Source organism: Leptosomus discolor, chromosome 4 (genome assembly GCF_034619465.1).
Source record: "Leptosomus discolor isolate bLepDis1 chromosome 4, bLepDis1.hap2, whole genome shotgun sequence".
NCBI classification, from domain to species: domain Eukaryota; kingdom Metazoa; phylum Chordata; class Aves; order Leptosomiformes; family Leptosomidae; genus Leptosomus; species Leptosomus discolor.
In genome coordinates, this window is record NC_141394.1 from 81,121,969 (window position 1) to 81,149,813 (window position 27,845).

The following is a 27,845-nucleotide window of genomic DNA, read 5'->3' on the forward strand; positions in this document are numbered from 1 at the left end:
CTTCTCTTTAACCTTTGCCATTACAACCTGTTTCTGCAGTAGCTCGTTTTATTTACCTCGTCAAATTTTTCTGGTTTTCTCTCCTCAAATTTCTAAGTAATCAGACCGCACGCACCGAGTGTTGTGAGGACACATTATCTTCTTTTTTTTTGTGTGTGTGTGGGATGCAAACAGACGTCACTGAGATGTGTACTGAGATTCTCGGGGGCTTTATCAAGTTAGTTAGATCTGAGAATGCATTAATGCTCCTTATCCTTTTATCCTCCACTTGACCAGCTTGGGGCATATTCAGTTGTCTGGTTTGAGCCAAGCTGTCCAAGTAATGCCCGGTTTGGGAAGGTTTCAGGATAGCAGTCCAGCTCCCTGTGTGCATGGGCATTTCTTGTTGCTTCTCAGGACAAGCTTTCGGGTTGGGTGAGCGCTTGGGTAGAGCAGTCTCACAGTCTTTCCCCTACGTTCTGCACCCGGCGATGACTTCTCAGCACTTCCTATCCCCCCAACTAGTCTCTCTGGCCTCTGTAGAAGTTTCCTGCTCTGCAGCAGTTTTGTCTCTGGGTGGACTAATGCCTGACTTAATCCTCTACCTCCTCCTGTCAATGATTCATAGCAGCAAAGGAGCCGAGTGAGAGCTGCAGCCCCTCCATCGCTACGTGGTCATCTCCAGGAGCGCGAAGGCGGGGTTGTGCTTTCCGTAGGGTCGCCTCCCTTGCGCGTGGGATGTGGCTAAAAGGAGAATAGAAACTTCACAGGCAGGTTGTCTCAAAATGCCGTTACTGTGGGTTAAGTAACCGCACTTTTGAATTTCTAAGGAAGTTTTAAGTTTATGGGGTTTTGTGTTGGATTTTTCTTTTTTAAAACTCAGCGTGAAATACTCACGTAAAGGCTAGACTCGTATAATGGTCTTTTCTCCCCACAGGAGAGAAATTAAAACTCTTCTGTTTACCCCATCAAAACTTGAGGTCTGATGACAAACATAGAAAGAGGCTGGGTGTTTTCATAGCATATCAGTTCTATTGGAATATTATATTTAATAAATCCTGTGCACTGTAAGTTTTAGGCTTGGCTTAACTCGTAAGTCAGGAAGGAGAAAATTCTTTGAAGTTTCAGAATTATTCATTTTTTCCAATACTTGATCTTCAGTTAAAGATGGGAAAGAAGCTTAGAAAGCAAAACATTCCAGGCCTTCTATTAATCTAGGAAAATATGTTTCTTGGCCTCACATAACTCACCACTTGATGAATAAAAAATTGCAAATTGCTGTCCAATTTTGCTGAAGTCTTCTGTTAAAAATTGGAACCATACATGCTTGTCTCAGGAGTGATGCTGGGCAAGGTTAAATTCTTTGAAAATCGAGCAAATGACGTTTAAAAATAAACTTCAAAATCATAATTTCTCAAAGTATTAAATCCAACCAACTGGGTCCTATGTCTTTTGTTCATCAGCACTCTCGAACAAAAGTTTCTGCTGGAGCAGAGGTTAGAATCAGTTGTTTTACCCCACAATTCTCTGATTAAATTGGGTAAAAAATTAATAAGGCTGTTTTTTCTTTGCCTCGTCAGTTTATCCACATACTAATTTGGGTTTGTAGGCTTGTTTTTTCCAGAGGTTCAGCCCATGGCACAACAGTTTTATCTTATATTAAAGAAACTCCGAGAGTTGGAGGGCTCTGTAGATCTTTTACAGCAGATTGACTTTTCTGTCTTAATTGCATAAATTGTGTGCAACTGCATCTGGGCCGTTAGCCCCCAAGGTGATCCCGTTCACTTTACAAAGTTTAGGTGGTAGGAGTTGGGCTGACTTTTCCTGGGTTTGTTCCTTTGATTGCTCAGTGGGTTATGTGTTTCTTGGGTTTGTTTTATTTTTTTTTTCCTGCTGCCTAAAGGAAGAAATTACCTGAGAAATGGAGTAAAAAATGAAGCAGAACTTATAAATGTTATGCTAATAGAAAAAGATGGAATAATCTCACATTATATTAAAAGAGAAAAACAACCACAAATCCTTAAGCTATGATAAGTGAAAAATGTTTTTAAAAACATGGATATCTACCCTCTAGGAACATAATTGCAATGAAAGGGAAAAAAAAAAAAAAGATAAATCTCTGTTCTCAGTGATACTGGTTTGGGGCAAAACTGTGTATAATTCTCATATAAACAGATAAAACCCGAACTTGTTACGCAGTGAAAAATTCCACTGGTAAAGGAGAAAAAGCAAGTGAAGCCGCCGCCATTTAACGACACGTGATTGCCAAAAAAACCTAAGAAGCCCTTTGACACAATGCCCCGAAACTTCCCTTTGTCGGGAGCTGTTTAGCTGATGGGGCAGAGCCGTGGCATCCTTCCTTTCCCTTTTTGTCACGGCGGGGCAGCCGGGGTGAAGACGGAAGTCTTAAATCTGGCAAAAAGATAAAGCAGCGCTTTTGTAAACTGCCCTGGTTCACTCGGGACTTGCGTTCGGGTGGTGGGTGGAATGGTCCCTCTGTAGTGGGTGGAATGGCCCCTCTGTGGTTATTAAGTGCTCTGGGATCTTTCGGGAAGCAATGTGCTGTGTAAGTGGAGGCGTTAATGATACCGAGAAGTTTTTCTGAGATGAGCTTTCCTTAATCCCAGCTTGCGATCGATGGTCTGTTCTCCCTCGCCCGGGTCTCCATCACGACGTGAACAGGTTTGGACATTCTGCCGTGCTCTACAACAGGTAAGGCCGCAACCAAGCTGCGGGGGGTGTTGGTGTTTTTCATACCCCCGTTAACTTACGCGCCGGTGTGTGTTGGTGCACGTGTGGGTCGATAACAGGTGGATCAGGAACACTGAGACCAGAGGGTTGAGGAGCCGTTGCAAACCTCTCAAAGTTCTCAGATCTTCACTCTCATGATGCCTTCAGTATCCGTGTGTTCCTGTCAGCCCTTTTTCACTCGACTAAACTGTCTCAGCTCACTTAGTTGGTTCAAAAATTTGTTTTTTTTTTTCTTTTTCATATTTCTATATATATTTCTATTTTTTATTTATTTCATAATTTAATTTATTTCATTTTTCTGTTTCTTATTTCGCTGCACTGACAACTTTTATCTCCAAATCCTGCCTTCCCTCGTGGTTTCTAAACTTGTCCATGTTTCAGTTTACATGGCGTATCCTGGGTGGTGGTTCTTCTACCAGTCACATGATGCACACTGTTTAGGTGAAATCGCGGGTGAGGTTTCTGTCGTTAAGCATTATATCACTGTAGTAATAGTGTGCTTTCAGGTGAACATCTGTTCCTGTGTTGGAGTCTGAGAAGTGATCTTTTTAGGAGCCTTTCGTTCTGGCTCCGTTGTCCTTTGAGGATACTTTCTGTAAAGCAGTAACATTATTTAAAGCTTAGTTTAAGCCAAGCAGATAACTGTCACTGCCTTGAAAAGGAAGATGTGCTTCTAGATGCTTTCTTTTGTCTCTGAAGTCTCACTCAGCACCTTCTTGTTTCAGTGCATGCTGAATGCCAGCTGTACGTTTTGCTCCCATGAAGGACAATTAAGCCTGTGCTTTAGTTCTTTCCTAGGATAGGATGAAAATCATATTAAAAGTACTTCTTATTCAACGAAAACTTTTATTTTCAGTTGCGTTGACACTGCTTCACTGTCTTTTGAACTGTGCATTTGCAACCGTGAAAGCACAGGGGGTTTTGGGTGGCATTTTGTGTAACTAATGAAATCTGAAGTTTTGCCTGAAGCCGTTGTGACACTAAAGAGGGTTTTAAAAAACACATTCTTCCCCCGCCCCAAATGTTATTTTGTTTTGGGGTTTGGGTTTTGGGGGTTGTTTTTTTTTTTAGCTGGCACATTGACTCCTTGCGCAGTTGCCAACAGCCACGAAAGTAACTGTGGTTTTGTCACAGCGATGTAACAAGTTGTGACAACACTGAATTGTTTTGTCACAGTTTCTGAACGCTGATTTAACGGTGTGATACCATATGCCCGATCTTTAGCCTTCCTTCCTCTCTTGTCCCTGGTCTTTACAGGAGGATCCCACATTTCTGGAGCGTTTCAGGTATAGTCGCGTTGCTCAGGTGTCACCCGGAGTTTTGGCTGATGGCGAAGGTCGGTCCGTGACCTCGGATAGGTTTGGTTGGGGCTCCACACCCGTGTGTTGAGAGTCTCTGGCTTCTCTGAAGCAGTGGAACCGGACTGACCTTTTCTTTAGTGCCTTCCTTAACCAGGAGCTATTGATTTGGATTTATACGTGCTGGAACGTAATAAAACCCACTTTGCTCGCTCCTTGAATCACACTGGCTTGCAGCGGTGCGTGGCTTATAAACCCAGGCACAAACACTGATATCTTCCCCTCCGTGTTGTCTAGCACCATGTATGTATTTGGAGGCTTCAACAGCCTCCTCCTGAGTGACATACTGAAGTACACACCCGAGAGATGTGAAGCTTTTGACAACGAAACGGCCTGCTTGCGAGCAGGTCCTGGCGTCAGATGCGTGTGGGCCGCTGCCTCCGCTCTCTGCGTCCCCTGGGAAATGGCGACGGTAGAGCAGCAGCAAAAGGTCTTTGAAGACTGTCCTCCCAGGCCAGGTATGTGTCGCGTTCTTTCCGTTCCCCTTTCCAAAAGGCACGTGGGGGCTTTTTCTTTTCCAAATTCGGTCTTACGTTAGTTTTATGCCATTATCAGATCAAGTTTACGATGGAGGGCTGTAGTTGTGCTTCCATACGTGCCCTGGGAGACCTTCCTCGGACCAGTGACGTGGAGATGTTGCCATCTCTCACTCCCCCTGAAGCTGCTTGCTCATTAGATTTTTATTTTCCTACCATACTGCTTGTACTTACTTTCCTATCCTAAACAGACATCATCAGTCCGGACTCAGGCCTGGACCATTGCTCTGTAGATGTTTGCTCCGAGAACTGACCTTGTGAGAGACAGCAATTTGCTGATGAGCACCACGGGGCACGGGTGAGGGTGGGGGGAACCGGGTCCTGCAGTGTTATCTTGTGCTCTTCAAGAGAAACAGCAGGAAGAGTATTATAAGAAAAGTTACTTGAATTCTCCTTCTACAGTATCATATGGATAGGGGCATACAAAAAAAGTTTAAGGTCCGATTCCTGTGTTCTCCCTTAGGATAATTTTTAAACAACTCTTCAACTCTTTACCCCGATGCATTCGTTGCTCTGAATTGAATTATATGAACCTTGATTCTGTAATAGATGGCAGCCTTTAATTATTTAAAAGAAATTGATGTAAAGGGACACTGCTTTGATGGGCTCTCAATGTACAATAAATTTTCACAAAACACGGGCGATAAGCAATTGGAAAAGATGAAATGGAAAGTTCAAGCTTTGCATGAAAATGCTCGGCGTGATTGAAGGCCAGGCTCGCGGCGCAGCGGGCCCGCGGTGGGAGATGTCCCCCGTCCTTGTGAAATGTCCTCTGGCGTCGTTGGCGTGGGCATGGACGGAACATGCGTGTCCCCTCTTAGTCCATGCGCTTCCATGTCTTGGTGCATTTTCTGGTGGCGTGTTTTACGGCTCCTTGGGCACTAAAAATGATGGATGCTGCAAATGAAAGCAATTTTCTATCAGTTCAATCGCAGGAAAGTATCTGATTTACTAAGTAGCTGATAACGGAAAATCTGCAGGCACTACTGTTTGGTTATATCTTTTGCTGTATATAATCAAGTTCTTAGAGCTCTGTCAGGAAATGCCTGTTTTTGGTCATGCAGGTTTTTTTCTTTAATAGTTGTAGACAATGAAAAATGTGATCAGATTACAGACTGCTATAGCTGTACAGCAAATACAAACAACTGTCAATGGTGCACTGACCAGTGTATCTCAATGCATAACAACTGCACAGAGGAACAGGTAAAGTCTCTCTAATACTTCTGTAGTTTAAATTTAGCCTTTGAGATATCAGATGCCTTCATCTGTCAGTCTTATGACCCCTGTCGTCCCGTTATTTCCAGTGCATGTCTAGCTCTAAGCTGCTAACGTGCTTGAATTTGTTTTCAAGTTGGTCCAAGGGCTTTTCCGGGAACTCTCCCCTTAAGTGAGGAGGATGGCTGTGGGCAGGGGAAGCGGTGGAGGTTTCACGATGGTGTCAGTAAGGCACGTAGCCACTTGGGTTTGCTATCGATAGAGCCTTCCCTAGGAAAGAAAATAACCTAACCCTTCGGTCAAAGCTCCAGTAAGGAAAATGTGTCAGGTGATGGCTTGTGGGAATGTCTTGAATACACAGCACAGGCTACGTCCAGTGTCAGAGCTTTTGAAACTGTATAAATATATATACACAGGGTGCTTTGGAGGTCTGAACCGTGAAGTTTAGTGTGGTAGTCGTGGCTGTTAGAAACCGGCATCGGTTGGATGGGAAAAAGCCTCACCTGTGCAATTTATTTTAGGTGCCTGTTACTCTGTATGACAATTGTCCTAAGGATAACCCAGCCTATTACTGTAACAAAAAGACAAGTTGTAAAAGCTGTGCCATGGATCAAAACTGTCAGTGGGAACCTAGGAATCAGGAGTGCATCGCTTTGCCAGGTCGGTATCGGTTGTGTTTGTGTAAGGGGAAAAAAACCCAACAAATTCACCCAGCCTAAAAGTTGTCGGGGTTTTTTAGTTTGTTTTTGGTTTTTTACACCCAAATCTGTAATCTTTTAGTGCTAAGCTGGAGCAAATAATGTTGTTTAATCATACCAGCTTTGGGGTGAAACTTTATTTCTAGTAAATTCGGAAAGTCTGATGGAATATTTTTCAGTCCCAGTTGTCTGAAGAGGAGTATGATCATTTGTATAATTATTAGGCTGTATTTCACGTCTCTCTTTTCATTCGATAAAAGCAGTATGGTTGATATAATAGGCTTCTGCGAGATACTAGATTTAATAATGCATGCTGTTTAATTTTAGAAACTAAAATTGTGCAAAAGCGGAATGGCACATACTGGACGAATTAGGCAAATAACACCTAAAGCATATAAGGAAAATTCTCTTATTATGAGTGTTTCCAGTGGGAGCTCATAGGAGGTGATTATTAGTCCCCGTGTAGAAAGGTTTTTATTTTTTCATGGTGACTGGGAGAGAAATATGGTATCTTCAGTGATTAACATATGCCGTTAATGAAATAGGAAGGGGGGAAAAACAACACAGACAGGACCTTTTAATGGGCATGGAAAGCCTTCCCTTAGGAACTCTGACCAGTCCAGGTCTGGCATTTGCAAGTCTGGAAGCGTGAAAAAATGAAGAGGCTTCAGAGAAGAGCCGTGAGAGCAAAAATAACATCTTTTAATGAGATAGATAAAGAGCTCGGTCTGTTTAATTTGTGGTAGAAAAGAGGGGGTGACTTGATCATATGCGTAAGGAGCCCATGTGAAGAATTGACACTTGAGAGCTTTTCAATCTGTCAGATAAATCTCAACCAAGACGCTGGAGCTGGGCATCAGCTCTGCAGAAATGCGCGCTGAAAACATCCAGCGGGGTGGGTTTTTTTTTGTAAGGGTAGTTATGAGTGAGGGAAATAATTAACCACAAAGTATAAGGAGTTCTTCAGTAGCGGGCATGGCTGTGCTCAAGGTGAAACGGGGATTAATCCTGGAATTTCGGGGCCGTGGACAGGATTAGCACAACCCTCTTCTGTCGACAGGTATCCTGACAACTGTGGTTGAATGAGTGGCTTTAAGCCATCAAGAGAATACTTTTTGGCTTCCTTTTGCTCTTTCTCCTACAGTAGTTTTAACTATTCGGTGTTGTAAGAAGTGCTTTCACTACCTACTGCAGATCAGTGGGTGCTGATGGCGCCCTTCAGCTCCCCGTAGCAGCTTTCCTTTTCCTCCGCTATGATTACTCACACTCCTGAGCACGGCGATCGGTCGTGCTGGTTTGGGATGGGGCTGTCGGTTTTCTTTTGGTGGAAGGGCTCTTTCACTACTTGGAACGTGGTGAAGGTCACTTGCATCTCTGGGTTGACTTTCTCTTTTTTCCTCCCCCCCCCCCCTCCCCAGAAAATATCTGCGGAACAAACTGGCATTTGGTTGGCAACTCCTGCTTGAAAATCACAAACGCGAAGGAGAACTACGATCATGCCAAACTCTCCTGCAGATCCAACGGCGCTCTGCTGGCTTCTCTCACCACCCAGAAAAAGGTAGAATTTGTTCTAAAGGAGCTACAGAAGATGCAGGCTTCGGTGAGTGCTTCTCTTTCATGTCCCCCGAGTAATTAAGCTCTGACTGTGGGAAAAGTCCTTGCTGTGGTATTGTGTGCTCTGTGCAGAATAGACATGCCTCTTAACTGAAAAGGACTGATTTTTCTTTTGAAATTCAACATACCCTATGGGTGCTTTTGAACTGAAATTGTAGAGAATGTAAATGGGAAAGATAAATATAAACATACACAGTGCCTCTGAGGTATCACTTTCTGTAATGAAATCACACACGCGTTTCTCTTGCGGGATACATGACTGCAGCAGGGGTCCTCTCGTGACTTGTACACAATATTTTATAAATAAAGGTCCCTTTGGGGCACCAGAGGTGTTTAATGTAAAGCATTTAAAGTTGTTTATTCTGCTCTGAAAAGCGGCTGCTTAAAATGTCGGCCTCTTACTCCGCGGAGCTGCTTGGCTTATTTGGAGTTATTTATGTTTGATTTAGTGGCAGGTGCTTTTGTGTCAGAGCCACTCAGAAGTGGATTGGAAACTGTCCCTCTTCATGCATCAATAGAACAAATAGATATTTTTTTTCCTAGTCCCTGGCAGAAGCGCATAGGCATTCAGGGCAGGTTGTGTAGGTGGTGCTAAAGCCCTAACAAAGAGCGATGCTGTGCAGCTTTGCTGAAATCCTGGTTTAGGCTGCAGAGCTGCCTTGGCGTGATGGCACATCCGAGTAACTCCTCTTGGGTCCCAGCGACCACCGTGGGCAGGGCTGGCCGTCAGGAAGAGTTTTATGTAGGAAAAATGAGACTGGAGGCAGCAGATTGCTGCTTTTCAGGGGAGAACGTACTTCAGGACTAAAGAGAAATATTCCCCTGTTGAAACGAGATCATTCCCTGCTTTGATTCCCTTTGTCATTTTTAAGTGGCATTTCAACAATTACGGGGTTTTAGAGGGGACTCAATTTAGCCAAGACAAAGTAAGGTACAATTCAAGCAAGATGGTTTGTTACAGCTTTTGTAAAGAGGGGAAGCCAAGCCCAGGGTACTGTAAAAGTGTGTGGTTTGAACAGCTCCAGGGTTTCTGGATATCCCAGTGGTTAAGTGTGGTGTAAACTCCTAAAGACACGTGGCAACCCGTCCCTAATAGTGTGTGAACCCTTACACTGGGGAGAAAAAAATTGTTAATGCACAGGTTGGGGTTTTTTGTTGTCTGCAGTGTCCTTTTAAAAAGTGAGCCTTAGAAATCTAAAGAGACTTTTATCCCTGTTAGGTTGATACTAGTATTTAGTGCTTGTAACGTGGGAAAATACCTGTGCTAACAAGCCAGAGGGGGAGGCTGTGCTTTGCAGTTACTCCTTTTTTAAGTTAGCTGTGTATAGATGCTTTGTGATGATAAGAAAACACGGTGGTGTTGGCACATAGTGCCGTGTAACCCCGTTGCTCTTTAGAAGTGGCAGCTGTAAGGTTGAAGAGCGCCTAAGATCAGTTTGAAGTAGATGGTGGTTATATACAGCAGCAAGGGAAGACGTGTGGTCTAAATCCTTCCTGTGCTACCAAAGGGCTTTGATGGAGAAAAGGTTTGAACAGTAGAATCACATAGTGTGCCAACACCGTTGAAGTGCCTCTCCCCAAAATAAACACGTGCCACAAATTAAATGGTCAGTAGAAATAATTGTATTACGGGCTCTTCATATTGAGAATTAATTTAGATTTGACCTGCTCTGTCTCTCCACCCCACCATATATGCACAGTCTGAAACAGCAGGAGTCTTCCAGCCAGGCTGTAGAGTAGGTAGATGGTATCATTTAATTTTGGAGGGGACCGTCTGTTTTCTTCCTCATGGCAAACTGTAGCTCAAGAGTTTTTTTTTCCTGTGTCTAGCCGTTTATAGGAGTCACAAACCTATAAAAAGCAACTTGCAATTAATTTCCTAGTCAGCCAGTGCGGATGTTTGACTTGTTTTCCTCCTGGTGTAGGTAACCAGAACTGTAGTTTGGGAAAAAAAAAAAGTAAAATTGGTGTTTCCTGAGTGGTTTCTTTATCTCTGTAGCATTTAATCCTGATAGCACCGAGAAACAAGTATTTCCTTTACTACATTTTTGCAACACCTACCCTGGCAAAGTTGTTATGAGCATTAGTGTGTTTTCTTTTAATATGTGTATTTCCTTTTAATATTTTAAGTAATAAAACGACCCATAAATATACCAATTTCTTCTACTTCTAGCCCAAAACTTTGACTCCATGGGTTGGACTGAGGAAAATCAATGTGTCGTATTGGTGCTGGGAAGACATGTCTCCCTTCACCAACACCCTGCTCCAGTGGCTCCCCGATGAACCCAGCGATGCCGGGTTCTGTGGTTATTTAGCTGAGCCTTTCCAGCAGGGGCTGAAGGCAGCCACGTGCATCAACGAAGTCAACGGCAGTGTCTGCGAAAGGCCAGGTAACAGTGGCTAAACGGGGAGCGGGCTGAGTACTAAATACTTCTATTTCCTAGAGAGAAAAGAGGATCCCATTCATTACCTCTGAAACTACCTGCGTTTTTTGGCCAAAAAAAAGTCATTCTGAAAAAGTGTCTTGTGTAGGTGCTTCAGACAGGAATTGGAGATTTTAAAAATAGCTCCTCATCTATGCTGTTAACTGTAAAATGCTTGAACTACATTATAGTTTAATTATTTTTCTCTAAATTGCACACCTGAATGTGACATTTAGGTTAATTACGGTATGGAGCAATCTCCTGTTTAAAAAAATTAAAAAAAAAGAAAAAGCTACTTTGCGATTGAACTCCCCTTTCTCCCCTCCCCTGCTCTGTAGCCAGAGGAGGATTTTATCAAAGTTTGAAATTAATTGGGCAAGACACTTTGGAGATATGAGAACTTTGAAACGAAGCTATTTGCTTTTGGGAAAAGTCTTCTAGCTTTGTTGGAACTGCGTATCTTTTAAAATGGCTTGGTCTGTTAACTCCCCATTATAGCTGATTATTTCTGAATACCAATTAGTGCCTCTTTAAGTTTTAAGGAAGTTGGCTGATTCCATAAAATTTCTGAGTAAGCGACACCACTTGAAATCATTCTTTGTGGGAGTGCAGGATGCAGATCGTGAATGTGGAACCTGAACTCAAAATTTTGTATAGTTTAACTTTGGTTTAAGCTTTAACTTGTTTTTTATGGTCCGAGAACAGTCCCTTGAAACAGATGATAAAGCATTGGCTCACACCAGAAACTCCTGAGTTAGTTCTGCTTTCAATGCCCATTTTATGTGTGGAACTGATCAAATAACTTAAAACACGTCCCAGTGTGCTCACACATAAAATGTGCGGTTTCTTCCCAACACTTGGGTTGGGAGAATAGCTAAGGAACACATCAACGACCTGCAGAGAGATCAAGACCACATTCATAACACTATTTAAGTTGTTTTTAAGTGAATGCCTTCAAAGGTGAATAACTTAAAAGCATTAACACTCACAAAGGATGCTTAAGAAGAGAAATGATTTTACAGCACTTACTGCATTCCTCGTACTCGCCGCGACGTGAGGTATCGCCAGCTCCGTCCAGCACCGCCCCGCCCCAACCAGGGTCTTTCGGGTCTGTCCTATTGAACTGGTTTTCAGCCTGAGTGATAGACAGGGCTTTTATCTTCTGTCTTCCTATCTCGGGGCTCGTTCCCTGTTTGTTCCTGGAAGAAAGCTGACCCTTGTCCCCCTGCCCGCAGCGAACCACAGCGCCAAGCAGTGCCGCACGCCCTGCGCCCTGCGGACCCTCTGCGGGGAGTGCACGAGCGGCAGCTCCGAGTGCATGTGGTGCAGCAACATGAAGCAGTGCGTGGACTCCAACGCTTACGTGGCCTCGTTCCCCTACGGGCAGTGCATGGAGTGGTACACCATGAGCAGTTGTCCGCGTGAGTAGTCGCTTCTGCGTCTGGACCGGGGGGGGGGGGGGGCTGGAGTCTGGTGTTTGCTGGCGTTCGGTAGCAAGAGTCGTCAAACCTGAGCATCAAAGAATCGTTAGGTTGGGAGAGACCTCTGAGGTCATCAAGTCCAACCGTCAACCCAACACCACCATGCCCACTAAACCATGTCCCAAAGTGCCACATCTACAGGTTTTTTGAACACCTCCAGGGACGGTGACACCACCACTTCCCTGGGCAGCCTGTTCCAGTGCTGGATAACCCTTTTGGTGAAGAAATTTATCCTAATGTCCAATCTAAACCTCCCCTGGTGCAACATAGAATCATTTTGGTTGGAAAAGACCTTTAAGATCATCAGGTCCAACCATTAACCCTAATGCTACCAAGCCCACCACTAAACCATGTCCCCAAGCACCACATCTACACGTCTTGTGAACACCTCCAGGGTTGGTGACTCCACCACCTCCCTGGGCAGCCTGTTCCAATGTTTGACCACTCAGTAAAGAAGTTCTTCCTAATGTCCAACCTAAACCTCCCCTGGTGCAATTTGAGGCCATTTTCTCTTGTCCCATCACTTGTTCCTTGGGAGAAGAGACCGACCCCCACCTCACCACACCCTCCTGTCAGGCAGTTGCAGAGAGCGGGGAGGTCTCCCCTCAGCCTCCTCTTCTCCAGACTGAACCCCCCCAGTTCCCTCAGCCGCTCCTCACAGACCTGTTCTCCAGACCCCTCCCCAGCTCCGTTGCCCTTCTCTGGACACGCTCCAGCACCTCAGCATTGGTTGTACAGAAAATCCCCTGGGCGAAGGTAACACGTACCTGAGCCCAGGACCTCAGCGTGTGCAGCTCCGTCCTGCGGTTCGCTCTGCGTCATGTAGGGCGTGAAACAGAATTCGGTCCCGGTTACGGGAACTATCAATTAAACTAAAAGGCAGATAGCGGAGGCTTTCAAGCGAGATGATGAAATCTCCACTTTTTTTTTTTTTTGATGGAAAGTACTTGTTTCATTATTTGAATTCCCATCCTTCAAATTAATCGTTACATAATTTCATGTGATTAACTTCTTTTTGTACCTCTTCTGTATCTCTTTTATTCATACATGGAGCCATGTAATTTAATATTCGGTTATCTGTATCAAATCCCAATTAGGGTTTACATGACTGTTTTATTCTGAAGTATTGTCTGCATATAGCCCACAGTAGGAATTTCTAACTTCATATAAGTGATTTTTTTTTTTTTTTTTTAACCCCCCCCTTTTAGGTAGGTGTGAGCAAACTGCAAAAGATTTATGGTGCTTTGGAATCTTGCTTTCTGCTTTCAAACTGGGGTGAAATAGTCTGGACATTAAAAAAGTCATCCAACAGGCTTAGAAATTTTTTTTTCTTTATGTTGAATATTTTAGGAGCTGAACGTGAGCAGGGAAGGCAGGAAAGCCAGGGCTCTCGGGGTGGCGGAGGGAGAGGAGTTGCCTGTGTTGCCCAGGAGGGAAGTTGGGCAGTTTGGGTTGCTGCAGTTGCTGCAGGACCTTTTAGAAGCTGATGAGAATAGACTGGTAGCTCGTTGTTGCAAAAGAAGAGATGGAGAAAATTAGTTTCAGTTAGCTGTCAAACACAAGACTGTGAACTTCCCCTATTGCCAGAAGTCAGAAATTGGAGGAAGGATCAGGCAGGAGATAAGTAAGCTGAAATAATGGAAAACAGTGTTTTTCTACTACTTTTTTTTTTTGGAAGGCAAATATTGTCAATTGAAACATCAAGTTAGAAAACCTGCTTGTCTTAGAACACCAAGAATCTACAAAATATTTTTTAATATTTTATTTCCTTTTGGGAAAGGAATAGAAAAACTTCCATACATATAGAATTCGTCACCCCTGAAGTACAGTCCCATTTGAGAAAGGAGTGGTTAAAAGGTGGCGATGTTTTTTTTCCCTGATTTGGGCCCAGGGGATCTGCACGTGGCACTCTGATTGTCCTAAGAAGACAAATTTTATTCTATATTTGTATTCTATGCTTTTTGACTCTGACAAATACTTGAAATAGGAGTGTGTGATATTAACACGTGTCGTAAGAAGGGACTCAAAGCAAGAAAACACGGGAGTTCAGCCTTTGCTTCTGGATGGCTCATTTTATCAGCTGATCCGCTGGAAATCGATCGGAGATCTTTTGTAGTTGGGAGCGTTACCCTCTGGTTTTAGTGGGTTTAATGGTTAGAAAAACCTTACCTATGTATTGCATTGGTTTATAACTCACTCACTGATTAATGCAGCCTTTGTTCATAGTTATCTTAAATTCTAGAATAAATATGGTGATAGGAACGGATATAGATATGTGCTGCTGTGACTGTCAGAATAAATATTTACAGATTTGTCAAGATAAATACTTAAGGCCACAAAAGAGACGCAAGGGTTTCTGCGTTTGTCGCCGCCTGCGTTTTGGGATAGTGGTTTATTCCACCGTTTGATGGTTGGTTGGTTGGTGTTTTTTTTTTTTTTTTATAGCTGAGAATTGTTCTGGCTACTGCACGTGTGCCCACTGCTTGGAGCAGCCCGGCTGCGGGTGGTGCACCGATCCGAGCAACACGGGCAAGGGGAAGTGCATCGAGGGCTCTTACCGAGGTCCGGTCAAGATGCCAACGCCGTCTGCGACGGGGAAACACAGCTTGGAGCCCGTCCTGAACGTCAGCATGTGTCCTGTGGAGAACAGCTATAACTGGTCCTTTATTCAGTGTCCAGGTAGGTGAGCAACGTTTAATTCTTCAAACGTTTCAGCCTTGGCAACAATTAGGCGTAAGGGGGGAGACTTTTTAAGACGATAGTGATGTCCGTGTTCCTTCTGTCAACGGAAGGAGGAGAAGAGCTTGGAACACAAACCAGAAATAACGCTTTTTGAGATGGAGGGAGTTGTTGCAGGTACCTGCAGGTGGGCTGCAGAGGTTTGCTGCGTGAAGGCTTGTCTGTGCGTTACTCTGGTGATATTTTTCCTTTCTCTACAAACCCCAAAACTGAGTTTTTAACATTTGTTTGTTTATTCGTTTTAGGGTTATTTGAAAGAAAGGGAATTCTTTTCTTTGAAGGTTGATTTAACTGTTAGTAGTGCTCAGGGTGATTCTGAAATAACATTTTTGACACAAACATACAGAACAAAGTTACTTGGACTGCTGCTAATCCTTTCTTTCCCATTTCTCCTTGGAAATCAGTCCCACCAGCTGCTTCTAGTCCCGTCCGTCCAACGCACGTAATGTTTCGGAGTTCAGTTTTCCGTGTGTTGCTTTCAATTTCAGATTTTCAATGCACACCTCTCTTTTTGAGTTGGTGTCTCGCTAGCGAGACGGCGAGAGCCTCTTTGGAAGGTGCATGAAATGGTTTCATTCAGCCTCTGCAGAACACGGACTTCGGAGGCTGTGTGAGAAGCGCTGTATTTGAGCACAAATAACTCATCCTTTTCTGTTTTCTTCAGCCTGCCAGTGTAATGGGCACAGTAAGTGTGTAAATGAAAGTATCTGCGAGAAGTGTGAAAATCTGACAACTGGCAAACACTGTGAAACTTGTATCTCAGGCTACTATGGTGATCCTACTAATGGAGGAACATGTCAGCGTAAGTGATGCCTTAAATCTTCCTACGCCAAAGTCTTTGATGTTTTTCGCTCTTTACTTATTTCTCTGGTTTCCTAACTGAAATGATATCCTGATAATACAGTTTTTCTTTCCTGCAAGCAAGGCACAATCCCTGTTTCTTCAAATCAAAGATACAGAAACTGGTGGATGGAAGTCTTTGACTTTCATTGCACAAGTTAAAGGTGATTTTTTTTTTTTTTTTTTACCCTCCTTTGTAAACTTTAAATGACCACAGTGGAAAAACGCGTGCATTTTGGTGTTTGACAAAAAGAAACAGTGTTAATCCAAACGTCTTGAACAAATTTCTGCTTATCTAAATTCCACCTTCTCTTACATTTGGTTAATGTGTTGTGTGTTTATTGTTATAATTGTCTGCTTCATAAACGGCTCGCCGTATTTCACTGAGGAGTTGGCTGGATTTCGGTTGATCCCTGTTAAAATTGCATTTTAAGTTAGTGAAGTGCTTTGGGACTCTTTGGCACAAAGAATTTTTCTCTGTTGTGCAAGATCCAGTTAACAAACAGCGAAAATAATATTTCTTGAAGGACCAATACAGGTAATACTGAGAAATGAACATGTGTAAGATTTGGAGTTTTGCCCTTGAACCTTACAACATTGTTCTGAATTACTGTGAATTGTGTAGTGTTGTAGCATGGGGAGACCAGTTGTAAACCAGAATCCAGCTGTGGTGGCTGTTAGGTAGATGCAATGGAAGGTGCTTCTTGCTTTGAAGAACTTTAATGGAGTATAGTTAGGCGGAGCGACGTGATTAGGTGCAGCCATGGAAAAGATAGAACAGAACTAACGTTGTTCGGTGTCAGAGGAGTATCAGAACTTCCATGAAATGAGTGTGCCTGGTTTTTAGGATCCCAGAAGAAATAAGTGAAGGTGATTAATGAGGGGACGTTGGAGACTTCGAGTTGCTCCTTTCAAGTGTGGAGACAATCCAGTAGAAAATACTTGGAAATTCATTTAGTGTATTTACTGGGAATAGCATCAACCTTTTGGAGGAAGACGAGAGTCAGTAGCTGAAGCATGAACGTCCTGTTTCCTAAAGCAAGAGCAAGTTGGTGATCTTTGAGGCTATGAAGAAGAACCTCCCAGTGGACAGATTCGAGGAAGGGGGTGAAAGGATCACAGACAGGGACACGGCTGCCTTACTCGGAGAAAAGGGTGTTGTGGTAGCTGGGATGTGAAATTGCGGCAGACGGCACAACGGCACGGGTACAAAGGAGAAGGTGCATCTCTGACACTTTATTTCAGAACATTATCTGCGAGATTAAATACCACTGATATTTGTAAACTCATTTCGTGTGAAGACGGTTTGAAGTGCAGGAAGGAATAAATTGAGACTGGGTTGGCCTGAGAAAATACGTAGTTCTCCTCCGAGCGTTCAGGTTTAATCACTGGATCACAACGTGGCTTTTGATATTTGTTGCTTTTCTGTGCTTGTGGAAATTGAGAATAAGTTACTTTGGACTCTTTCGCATGACAATTGTCCAAAAATATATGAATGATAGGCTAAAGTCATCCAGATGCCTGAAAAAGAAATTAGAAAGCATGTGGAGAGACTGGGGAACAGCATTCATTCGTTATCTGATGAAACTAGTAGCTCATGTCAAAAGTGCTTTGCTCTCAAGCGCTTTGGGTCCGGGTTTTTAATTTGCTGTGATTTAACGCTATTTACTGTGAAGGCGAAAGACTGAGGGAAACGGGAATCTGGGCAGAAAGACCGAGGTGAATCGGAAGAGGGAAAGCGAGAAGAAATCATCGTATCTGATGCAGCCACAGCGACTGCTGGCCATTAGTAATTTTTACTCGGTGACAAGGTTTCCAGAGGGGAATTCTTCAGATAAGGATTGGCTGACAGGCAGCAGAGCCAGCTCCTGCTTTTTCCCTCCTCTGAGCCATGGTCCGTCCTTCCTTTCCTGTGAATGAGGTGCTGATTCCGCGCTTTTTTGTGCATTTGTGTGCCGCTCTGTGTTTAGAGCCTGCGGCCACATCCGTGCTGGAGGTGGGTGCTGGTACACACCATCCTGACGCACAAGCAGCGTTGTGTTTGCACACTTAGTGCCTTGCCCTGTGACGTGCGGATCGGCAGCGTTAGCCCCGTGGCCCTAGCAACACGGGGACCATAAATATCCTCAAAATATTTGAAAAAGTGTTAGTGTTTGGTATTTCCCATTCTGCTGAGCCGTCCGGAGTTTGAGGGACGCTGTTGGGACAGCAGCAGCCTTTCAAACAGGTCAGGCTACGCAGAGCTGGAAGTGAGAACGCCGGGTTTCAAAAGCCAGGGAGGAATAAGAAGAGTGGGTGGAATAAGATGCCTTTTCCCGCCGCTCTGTGCCACCAGGGCAGGTGAACGCTGCTAGATCGCTTGTGTTGAAAAAAATTTTGACAAACTGGAGTTCTTTCTCTGAAAGAGTTGTTTTCGTATCATCATAGGCATTGGTGTTTGCGGAGCTGGGCAGATAATAACTAAATGGTAGGTAAATCACTCCTCAGCCATTGCTTTTAGGAAGTGTCCAACATAGAGAAGTGTTAATCGGGAAGGGCAGGAAATGCAGCACATCAAATGTAAAAATAGCTGCAAGGTGCTTTCTCTGCATTCGGGATTTTTTTTGAGTTTTCTGATTAAAGTTTCACATGAAAATATGCTAGCGGTAGATAAGGAAGTTATTTGCAAGAGAAGGGAAGGCGCTATTATGGCTGAAATCAGATTGCTGCTGCGGCAGCGCTTCTGAACGCCTCCGTGGAGCGTTTGCTGGTGGCCCACGATGAGCTGCTGGTGCCGTGGTCCTGCCTGCTCCCTGCGCCCAGGGCTGCACAGGGGCCTTGGGGGATGGCTAAAGCACTTGGCGTGGAAAAATGGTGCTGGGCCGGTGGGTGATGCCAGTGTTCTGGACTGTTAGAAATTCAGGAGGAGGAGCAGCGATCCCCGAGAGCATCTCGGAATGAGTCTGGGACCTGTGGTTTGTGAAGAACGTGGAAGGAGACTCGCTGTAAGGTGGTTCATCGTCCGACTATTCCTGTGCTTCACAGTCAAAAAGCCATCTCCAATAATTTTGGCTTTCTGCTCTGGCATCAGACTCTGGAGGGAAACTTTGGACTCTAGCAAGGGTCTCTAGTACACTTTGTCGATAGTTGGTTTCTGAACTTCATAGTTGCCTGAAAAGCCATGAGAATATTTCTCTTCTTTGTGTATGTTGTGCTCCTTCAGTGAATGATCTCCAGTTACGAGGCTCATAGGAAAATGGATAAATAAATAAGACTCTGTTGTTTTAAATTAAGATGTTTGAGTGTTCAGTCTTCTTGATAAGCATGCGGCTGAAGAGCAGGGTGAGGAAGCATTAATGTTAGCACTCAAGGTGCTGTGATCTGCATCTAAACAACGTGAAATTTGAAATTTCTCCTAATTTTTATGTATGCTAGCGTTGAATATTGATCGAATTTCACTTCGCTTACCTTTTGCAAAGCCGAGGGCAGGCAGTACGAGGCATTCTCAATACTATTAAGAATTATTTTTTTTGAAGTGCCACTAATGAGAAGTGTGTTTGCTTCAGAGAATACAATTATTTTGTCAAATCTTCATTCAGTCTACTTGTTCCTGCAATAGGCCTTTATGCTTATTCGTATTTTGTTCCGTGTTGCTGCTAGGAAACCACTCATCCACATCTGAGAAGCACAATTAAGTGTCCCTGATACAATATAGCTTCCATTACATGCCAATATAAAGACAACATCAAAAGGATTCATAAAATAAGGTCCAAGGTTGGCAAGGATATTCAGGATGGGGACTTCACGTCTAAGATACTCTGCTGGTCCATTGAACGGCACGTGTCGTCTTAATGAGAAGGCGTATGTCTTCTTAACGAGGAGGCGCCAGCCTTTAGAGCATGTGATTTCCAGCCAGCTCAGGGAGGGCGAATGAGGGCTCTTACCTTCTCTTTGTGTACTTTTTCCCTTCATGTGTTGTACACTCTCCCATGCACAGCTCCAGGTGATTGTCCCTTCCAGTTCAGTGGTAGAACAACTTCTAAAAGGCCCCTGCCTTCCGGGAAAAGTCATTATATCCATTCTTCTAGTTACAGTGAACATTATATCAAAGGCAACTGTTGTTGTTTGTTATTTTGGTTTGTTGTGTTGTGCTTTTTTTCCTCTACTTCTTTATCTTAAAGCGTGCCAACGTTAGCATTTTAATTTGAACCAGGAGCGTTCTTTTGAAGCAAATCTCCCCTACCTCCCCACTGTCATACCTTGGTTTGCATCTCGAGCGGGCTCGGACTACGAGTTGGTCTATTTTGGGCGTGCCACAACCCTGATGTAGTCTAAGGGCGTGCTGATTTGCTTCCACCATGACTTGGTGGCATTCAGCTCGTGAGACCAGGCTAAAGCTATTCTAAAATATGTTGGGGCACACGCCCCAAACCACTTAGAGCGTGGACAGCACACTCATAGCATGAGCCATTTTACACTGCAGATACACTGACGTTGTTGATCATGACATAATTTTCTCACAGGCCTGTTTATTTCTAGAAAAAGCCCTAAAAGCACCATGAGCTTTGCTTGATTTGCAAAAATAATCTTCTCTCGAGTTTTGACTTGGACTGAAATATGTTAGCAAGCCCAAAACTGTTCCAAATAGCGCCTTTTTCTTCCCAGTTATGGTATCCCTAGTGCTATCTAACAACAAGGGAGGAAGTTAAATAAGTTTTTGAGGCTAAAAAGCACAGTTGGATCATGATTTCATACAAAACATCAGTCCTGGAGCCCACACTCGCTCCGTTTTGACACACGGTTCTATTTTTGGCTGCCTTCCGTATCGCAACGAAACCGAAGAGCACCAAATGGGTTTTCATATGCACTTTAATTGTTGATGTATCTCAGTTTGGCAACTAAAGGCCTTAATTGCTATTGAATCTGTTTCTCTTGCTTCATTCAACACGGCATCTTTTTCCCCTTCTGCTCAACAGCTTGCAAGTGCAACGGCCACGCATCTGTCTGCAACACAAATACAGGGAAATGTTTCTGCACCACCAAGGGAATAAAAGGCGACGAGTGTCAACTGTGAGTTCATTTCGCTTTGTTATTTGGAATCAAAAGGCCGTGCACATACCGGCGTGGAACCCCTACATTTTTTAATGATTGTATTTATGATGTCTCTGCTCATCTCTTCCTGCTGACAGTTGACTAACTTCATTGACGGTGCAGCCAGCCGTGCGTCCCCTGGGGGGGGATGACGTGAACAAAATGATTTCCTGAAGATTTCCGTTTTTAACAACATTTCAACTGGGAATGGCATGCAGAAGGGATGGGGTGAAAAAATAATGCCCCCCCCCCCCCCCCCCCCCACTGTGCATACCACTTTGCTTTATCCCTAAATAGTTTCTTTTTTAATGGGTAGATTTTTACTGTCTGTGTCTTCTGATGCTGTTCTGGGGGAGTGTAAATATATCTGAAATAAGACTTCGACGTTCAAGCATTTTAATGGAGCAGTTTCAGAGCAACAAATTTGCTGGAGGTTTCTCTGTAACATAACAGAAATGCTTTTAGTGTAATGTTAGTGGAAATAATGTCATTGCCAGGTTTATTTTTAGCGTTGCTCACAAGTTAACATTTATAGGACTAGAACCTGGAATAGCTGTAAATGTAAATGGAAAATTTAGATTTTGACTGTAGTAATCCGGTTTCATGCATTGTGAAGAGCTAGTAAATACATTCTAAGTGGATGCAAATATTACTATCCAGAATTTTAAATTTCGGTTTTGCTGGATACTGGGTTGACTTGTAGGGATTGTGGCATTTCTTCAGCAGCCCAGTATAGCTCAGACATGAATCTTCCGTTTTTAGTTGTGTACAGTTATTGGCACAGGTGTTTTCTGATTTTTAGTGGCTGGGAATAAATAGAACTGACAAAAAAATCCATTTATTAAAAAATATGTACTCTTTTTAGGTGTGAAGTTGAAAATAGATATCAGGGAAATCCACTTAAAGGAACGTGTTACTGTGAGTACTCTTGGGATTTTGTTTTCGAGATAAAAAGTGTATTTGAAGTTTAAAATATCTTATTTAAAATTGGTTTTAGTTGCCTCAGCATCTGTTTAAAATACAAGGGATTAAGGGAAGGACTAAAAACTTTAGTTTTCACAAAAGTATTGTTCAAAGAGGACAAAAATACTCTTCTTGGTGAGGTCTATGGGATGATTGGATCTTTTGGAACAAGCTTTTGAATGTTTTTCATGTGACTGAAATGAAATCTGGTCTTCTGGAGAACAGTCTAAAGTGTGTACCTGAGAAGCCAAACCCAAAGCACGTTGGTAGAATTTTTGTAAGTGCGAAATACTATTTTTTTAAAAAATTCTATTCTGTGTTAGAATGGGTAAGGTTTCAAAATTGCCACGTTTCCTCTGAAATGAACAGTTGGATTCCCGTGCAATCCAAGATGATACTTTGCCAAGATTCAGATGACTTAATGGAAACTCTCCAGCTTCTATTTGCAAATATTAGCAATCAGCACACTGGCAGGCCCTGGGTAGATGTGATCTTAAATTCCAGGAAGATCCAAATCTCAAATAGGATTTTTGTGCAACACAGAAATTATCAACATGCTGTATTTAGCAAATTTGAATGCTGCTTGCGTGGCCAAACAAGGGCACTGATGGCTTCTCATGACAGTCTCCTTGCAAGGATGACCTAATTCGTTACTGCCAATGTCGGGTAATGTGGGCAAAAAGGGGTAAAAACATTGCAGCCCTTACAGGAACAACCTTGTGCTATACAGATTCAGTCGTAGTTGCTTTTCTTCCTTGAAAATTTCTGTCTTAGTGCTTCATAGGAGTTGTGGGTAGGTGTCAGAAGGTTGTCTAGCTCGTGTCTGTTCAACAAGGGCTTTCCAGGAGGCCGTAAGAGAAAAATAGCACTTGATGTATAGCTGCTTGTTTATAGTTGCTTGGAAAAATCTCTGCATGGGTTCAGGAGTACGTACAATTCGTAATACTGCCTTTTAATGAAAGGATACTGAGGCTGGTGGATGTATCCCCAAACCTGGCTGTGTGCTGTCAGTTAACAGAGAGGTGGTACCCCAGCCGTAGGCAGACGTGAGCACAGGAGGGCATACAGGTGGGCCAAAAACTGGTCCTGGCATGGCTGGACGTGCTGTGACCCACAGCGGGATGGCAGCTGGGTCCATTAACAAGCGGCTGCTCCATAGAAATCCTCCCTGTAGAGCCCACTGGTGTTACAGAAACTTATTCATGGAACTTAGTCCCCTCCCAAGCGGGGATTATACCGTCTTATTTTACATTGCTGGTATTCCCTGAGCACGTGGAGGTATGGCAGTATGGAAAAAGTAAATGTCTTGGCATGTTTTTTACAAGGTATGTAGGCATGAGCAGTCATTTAGATTAAGGAAAACATAAGCAGAATCTTTTTCCCCTCTAGACTCAACTTAAACCGAGGTTTGGTCCCTTTCGTGTGGGGTCATACGTAGGTTGGAGTCACTCGCAACAGCGTGGTGACACCTGGTTGTGCTCTCAGTGCCAGAAACCCTTGAGCGACATCAGGCCTTGCTTTGCAGAAGTTTCTTTTATTCCAAGGCACGGGGTAACTTTCCCCCTGCATTCCTTACAGATACCCTTCTCATTGACTATCAGTTCACCTTCAGCCTTTCTCAGGAGGATGATCGCTATTACACAGCAATCAACTTTGTAGCAACACCCGAAGAGGTAAATTTTCTACTTTCTTTTTAAACTTCATCCTTTGAGTATATGTTTGTCACCTCTTGGCCGTGGAGACGATGAATCGTTACAGTTCTGCGAGTCTCCAGGTGTCGTCTCGTAACGTTCCATGTCCAGCTCCAGAGAGCAACCAGAACTTTTTGAGCTTGGCTTGCCCATGCAGCGACAAATCTTCATGGTAAAATTTCCTAAGGAACTGCAGTTCATTCTTCACTGTTGTTTGAACAGCTGCTAAGCAACTCGTAATTTTGCTTGTTGTTCCCCCAATATGTTGTGTCTCTGTTCTTCCCGTTTTATTCTATGTGCGTGACTTGTTTTGTTCTTTATTGTGCTTTCCTTGGGGAGGAGAATACTGCTTTCAGAAAATGTAAATAGTTTTTGTTTGACGCATTTGCTTCATGTAAATAACAAATTCTGGTTATTTTTTGGTTTTCAGTGCAGGTTTGCTAGGAAACACTACAGTAAGATTGTTATCCTAAAAATAGGTTTTCTCTTTTTTTTTTTCCCCCCCAAGCAAAACAGAGACCTGGACATGTTTATCAATGCATCTAAAAACTTCAACCTCAACATTACTTGGTCCACAAGTTTTGCAGGTAAAATGAGCATGATCTAAGTGGCTTGGTAGCTTGTTTCAGTTACCGGTTTTCATCAAATGCAAATTTAATTGGGGAATTTTTTTTTTTCAAGTATGAACTTGTTCTGTAATGGTTTTGAATGTTAGGTCTCAGGGGCAGAGGTAAAATGTTAAAAAGAACTGTGTTTTTCTGTCTTAATGGTGTATTTTGGAAACATTGAAGGTGCAATAGTTTGGCATATAGTGCTTTTGATAATGCAATGCAGCTGAAAATTGTAGTGTTCAGATGAATAGTTAATTTTGCAATATTAAAATTCGGGATGCTTTGCTTTTTTTGTTTGCCACTTAAAATGTGCATTAAAAGATCTTTTCTTGCTACTTTTTAACATTTGAAAACAGCTGGCACGCAGGCTGGGGAGGAAATTCCAGTTGTGTCAAGAACCAACATAAAAGAATACAAGGACAGTTTCTCCAACGAGAAATTTGATTTCCGCAACAATCCAAACATCACTTTCTTTGTTTACGTCAGCAATTTCACCTGGCCGATCAAAATACAGGTAGGAGCTGTTAACGTGTGTGTAATCCTTTTGTTTCTCTCGAGTGATGTGGCAGTTCGGTGTGCTTTGTGTTGTCCAAGCTGGACCAGCTCTCAATATAATCCTGCAGCAGACAAAGGGTTTGATGTTCCTGATGAAGAGCAGAAAGATGCGTCATCTTCTGATGTTGCCTCAGCCCAGTGGATCTAAAAATGCACCGTGAAATGAAGGGGGATGCTCGCTTATTAACAGGGCTGTGTTCTAATGAGAACTTTGACTTTAAACATGTAGATATTGATGTCAAAGCGAAGACCTATATAGCCAAAAACCAAGCCCCGAATGAGAAAACAGAGGAAGTGTTCTTCGTGTCTCTTTTTAACGTCTTGTTCTCAAAAGGCACAGCTCGAGGCCCATCCCTTCTCTCCTTGTGCTGGCCGAGACTGGTGGTACCAGCAGAATAAGATGAAGCTCATTCATTACGTTAATTCAGTGCAGTTAACACACACATTGCCTCAGGTGTCAGACTGACAGTGATGAAACAGCTACTGCTCAAGAAGCAATGGATGAAGCTTGGTGGATCATGAAAACACTCATAGATCACAGACTGCAATCACAGAGACCCTGCAACTGCTGCGGCAGCTAATAATTCAGAGAAACCTTGGCCACCTTCTTGCTCTGGGCTAAGTCAGGTATCAGCCCACAGTGTGCTCAGAATGATATGGGTGCCCTTTGAAGGACAAAAGGACTTCTAGATCTGGAACAGAGATCTCAAAAGAGGCCCTGCATTTGTGTCCCCCAGGGCTCGGTGGCATCCCCTAGGGCTCAGTATGGGGGCAGATCTTGTTTAACATCTTTATTGACAATCTGGACAAGGGGATCGAGTGCTCCCTCAGCAAGTTTGCAGATGACATGAAATTGGGTGGGAGTGTTGATCTGCTGGAGGGCAGGAAGGCTCTGCAGAGGGACCTGGACAGGCTGGATCGATGGGCTGAGGCCAATGCCATGAGGGTCACCAAGGGCAAGTGCCGGGTCCTGCCCTTGGGTCCCACCAACCCCAGCAGCGCTACAGGCTGGGGAGGAGCGGCTGGAAAGTGCCCGGCGGGAAAGGCCCTGGGGGTGCTGGTCGGCAGCCGGCTGGACACGAGCCGGCAGTGTGCCCAGGTGGGCAAGAAGGCCAACAGCCTCCTGGCCTGTGTCAGCCATGGGGTGGCCAGCAGGAGCAGGGAGGGGATCGTGCCCCTGGACTGGGCACTGGTGAGGCCGCCCCTCGAATGGTGGGTGCAGTTTTGGGCCCCTCAGTGCAAGAAGGACATTGAGGTGCTGGAGCGTGTCCAGAGAAGGGCAACGAAGGTGGTGAGGGGTCTGGAGAACAGGTCTGTGAGGAGCGGCTGAGGGAACTGGGGGGGTTCAGTCTGGAGAAGAGGAGGCCGAGGGGAGACCTCATCGCTCTCTGCAACTGCCTGAAAGGAAGGTGTGATGAGGTGGGGGTCGGTCTCTTCTCCCCAGTAACCAACGATAGGATAAGAGAAAATGCCCTCAAGTTGCACCAGGGGAGGTTTAGATTGGACATTAGGAAAAATGTCCTTACTGAAAGAGTGGCCAAACATTGGAACAGGCTGCCCAGGGGGCAGTCGCCATCCTGGAGGTGTTCAGAAAACGGTTAGGTGTGGCACTTATGGACATGGTTTAGTGGGCATGGTGGTGTTGGTTTGGCGGTTGGACTCGATGATCTTCGAGGTCTATTCCAACCTTAGGATTCTGATTCTATGTATCTTTGAATTCTGCCTTTTTAAAGAAGCTCCCAAGTGTGGAAACCCAAATTCTTCCATCTTCACCCTTATTCAGCAATTATTATGTGAAAGCTGACAACTTCACATGAATTTACTTGGCATTTCAGACATATCAGTCACAGAAGCTCACCATGGGGGTCGCTTCCAAGAAAGATAATGCACATGATAATACTGAGCAAGGAAATGAGGTCCATCTGGAAAAAAAGGTCCTTCAGCTATAGTGATACTTTTCAAGGTATTTCCTGAGCTTTTAAAAAAAATGTTCGGAATACTCATGAAATGTCTGCGTCACCTTCTGGTAAAGACGGTGGGTTTTAAGTACTTGGGAAGCTTTGTCGTGTTGATTGCAGGCTGGTAGATTCGATAGGCTGACTTTGGACTGCGTTTTGGTTCTTTTTAATATCACTTACAATATTGACAATGATTTTCAGCTGGAGAGTTTTGACTTTACGAATTGGTATAGTCTTAGTTCATTGTCAAGTCCTAGATTTTAGGTGATGGAGGAGGTTGCAAGAGCTGCAAGGTAAAACCTTTATGTCATTGGATGCTCAAGCAGCAAGTACTAAGCCTCATTGTTTTCATTTAAGTGCAGTGCTGTTTTCAGCAGAGAAAGTAACGTCCTGCGTACAAAGGTGGGCACTTGCATAATGATTTATTTAAATATTCAGACTTCTCTGTGATCAAACTGGTAATCACAGGAGTCAGGAAAAAGAATTTCTTTTAAGTTACAGGTTGTGTTGGCTGTTGGTTTACGTTCCATAATCGATGCTGGACTGTACCTTACCCTGATTTATTTATTTGCGATTTCTTGATGCAGAGCTGTGGACTTTGCGGATGTTTAAGAACAGTGCTGTCTCCTGTCAGTGCTGTCTCCTGTGTTTACTCCAGTGCTTAATGGTGGATTTCTGCTAGCTGTTCCTATGCCGGTGTTGTCACTGAGCTTAAATGTCCCCTCCATCTTCTCGTTTGGCAGCTGGATCTCCCGTTCTCCCTGGATGAATTTGGACAGGTCATATCCCCTCTCAGCCTTTAGTGCTTGTTTGTTGGCTTAAGCAAGACAAACCCTCGTCGTCGTGTCTTGTAAAGCGGGTTATTCGGGTTCAGTTGCCTCGTTTGTTTTTCCTCTGCGCTCACTTGTATTAATTGCGCCTGTACGGTTTTGGTCAGCCATGCGTAAGGTCGTGGAGATCAAGTCTCACCATGGCTTTGTGCAGCCATATCTCCAGGTTCTTTGTGGACCTTTCTAGGTCTTTTTATGGCAGTATTTTGCTCTGCTCGTTCCTATGGCTACAGCAATTAATAGTCCTTATTCGTTTAAATACGGCCTAAACTCCCTGTTCCTGCACATCCTTGGGGTCCAACTGATGAGCTCCTGGCTTTGATACTGAACATTCTTCTCGGTCCCTAATAGCATCGTAAAATGTTACCCCACTGCTGTTCCTGGGTATTATTACCAGTCCTGAAGATCGTCTGGTGGTCGTTCTGTGTGGTCCTTCTCCATATTTTTGTTCAACTTGGTCAGCAGACTGTGCAGTTAGCACACTTTCTTTTTGGGGCTCTGTCATTAATGAATATATCAGTCAAAGTCTGTCC

The 27,845-nt window shown here is 43.8% G+C and overlaps 1 protein-coding gene across 1 annotated transcript in view; it reads left to right on the forward strand.

The window, feature by feature from the left end:
• Positions 1 to 27,845, forward strand: part of ATRN (attractin) — a 154,250-nt gene that overhangs the window by 63,163 nt on the left and 63,242 nt on the right. The window contains exons 11-24 of the mRNA XM_086464912.1: positions 2,607 to 2,691; positions 4,326 to 4,546; positions 5,706 to 5,827; positions 6,361 to 6,499; positions 7,956 to 8,137; positions 10,325 to 10,541; positions 11,810 to 11,995; positions 14,501 to 14,734; positions 15,459 to 15,596; positions 20,590 to 20,683; positions 21,570 to 21,622; positions 23,246 to 23,340; positions 23,867 to 23,945; positions 24,326 to 24,483. Coding sequence (XP_086321038.1) covers positions 2,607 to 2,691; positions 4,326 to 4,546; positions 5,706 to 5,827; positions 6,361 to 6,499; positions 7,956 to 8,137; positions 10,325 to 10,541; positions 11,810 to 11,995; positions 14,501 to 14,734; positions 15,459 to 15,596; positions 20,590 to 20,683; positions 21,570 to 21,622; positions 23,246 to 23,340; positions 23,867 to 23,945; positions 24,326 to 24,483 — 2,003 coding nt within the window. The remainder of the gene's footprint in view (positions 1 to 2,606; positions 2,692 to 4,325; positions 4,547 to 5,705; positions 5,828 to 6,360; positions 6,500 to 7,955; positions 8,138 to 10,324; positions 10,542 to 11,809; positions 11,996 to 14,500; positions 14,735 to 15,458; positions 15,597 to 20,589; positions 20,684 to 21,569; positions 21,623 to 23,245; positions 23,341 to 23,866; positions 23,946 to 24,325; positions 24,484 to 27,845) is intronic.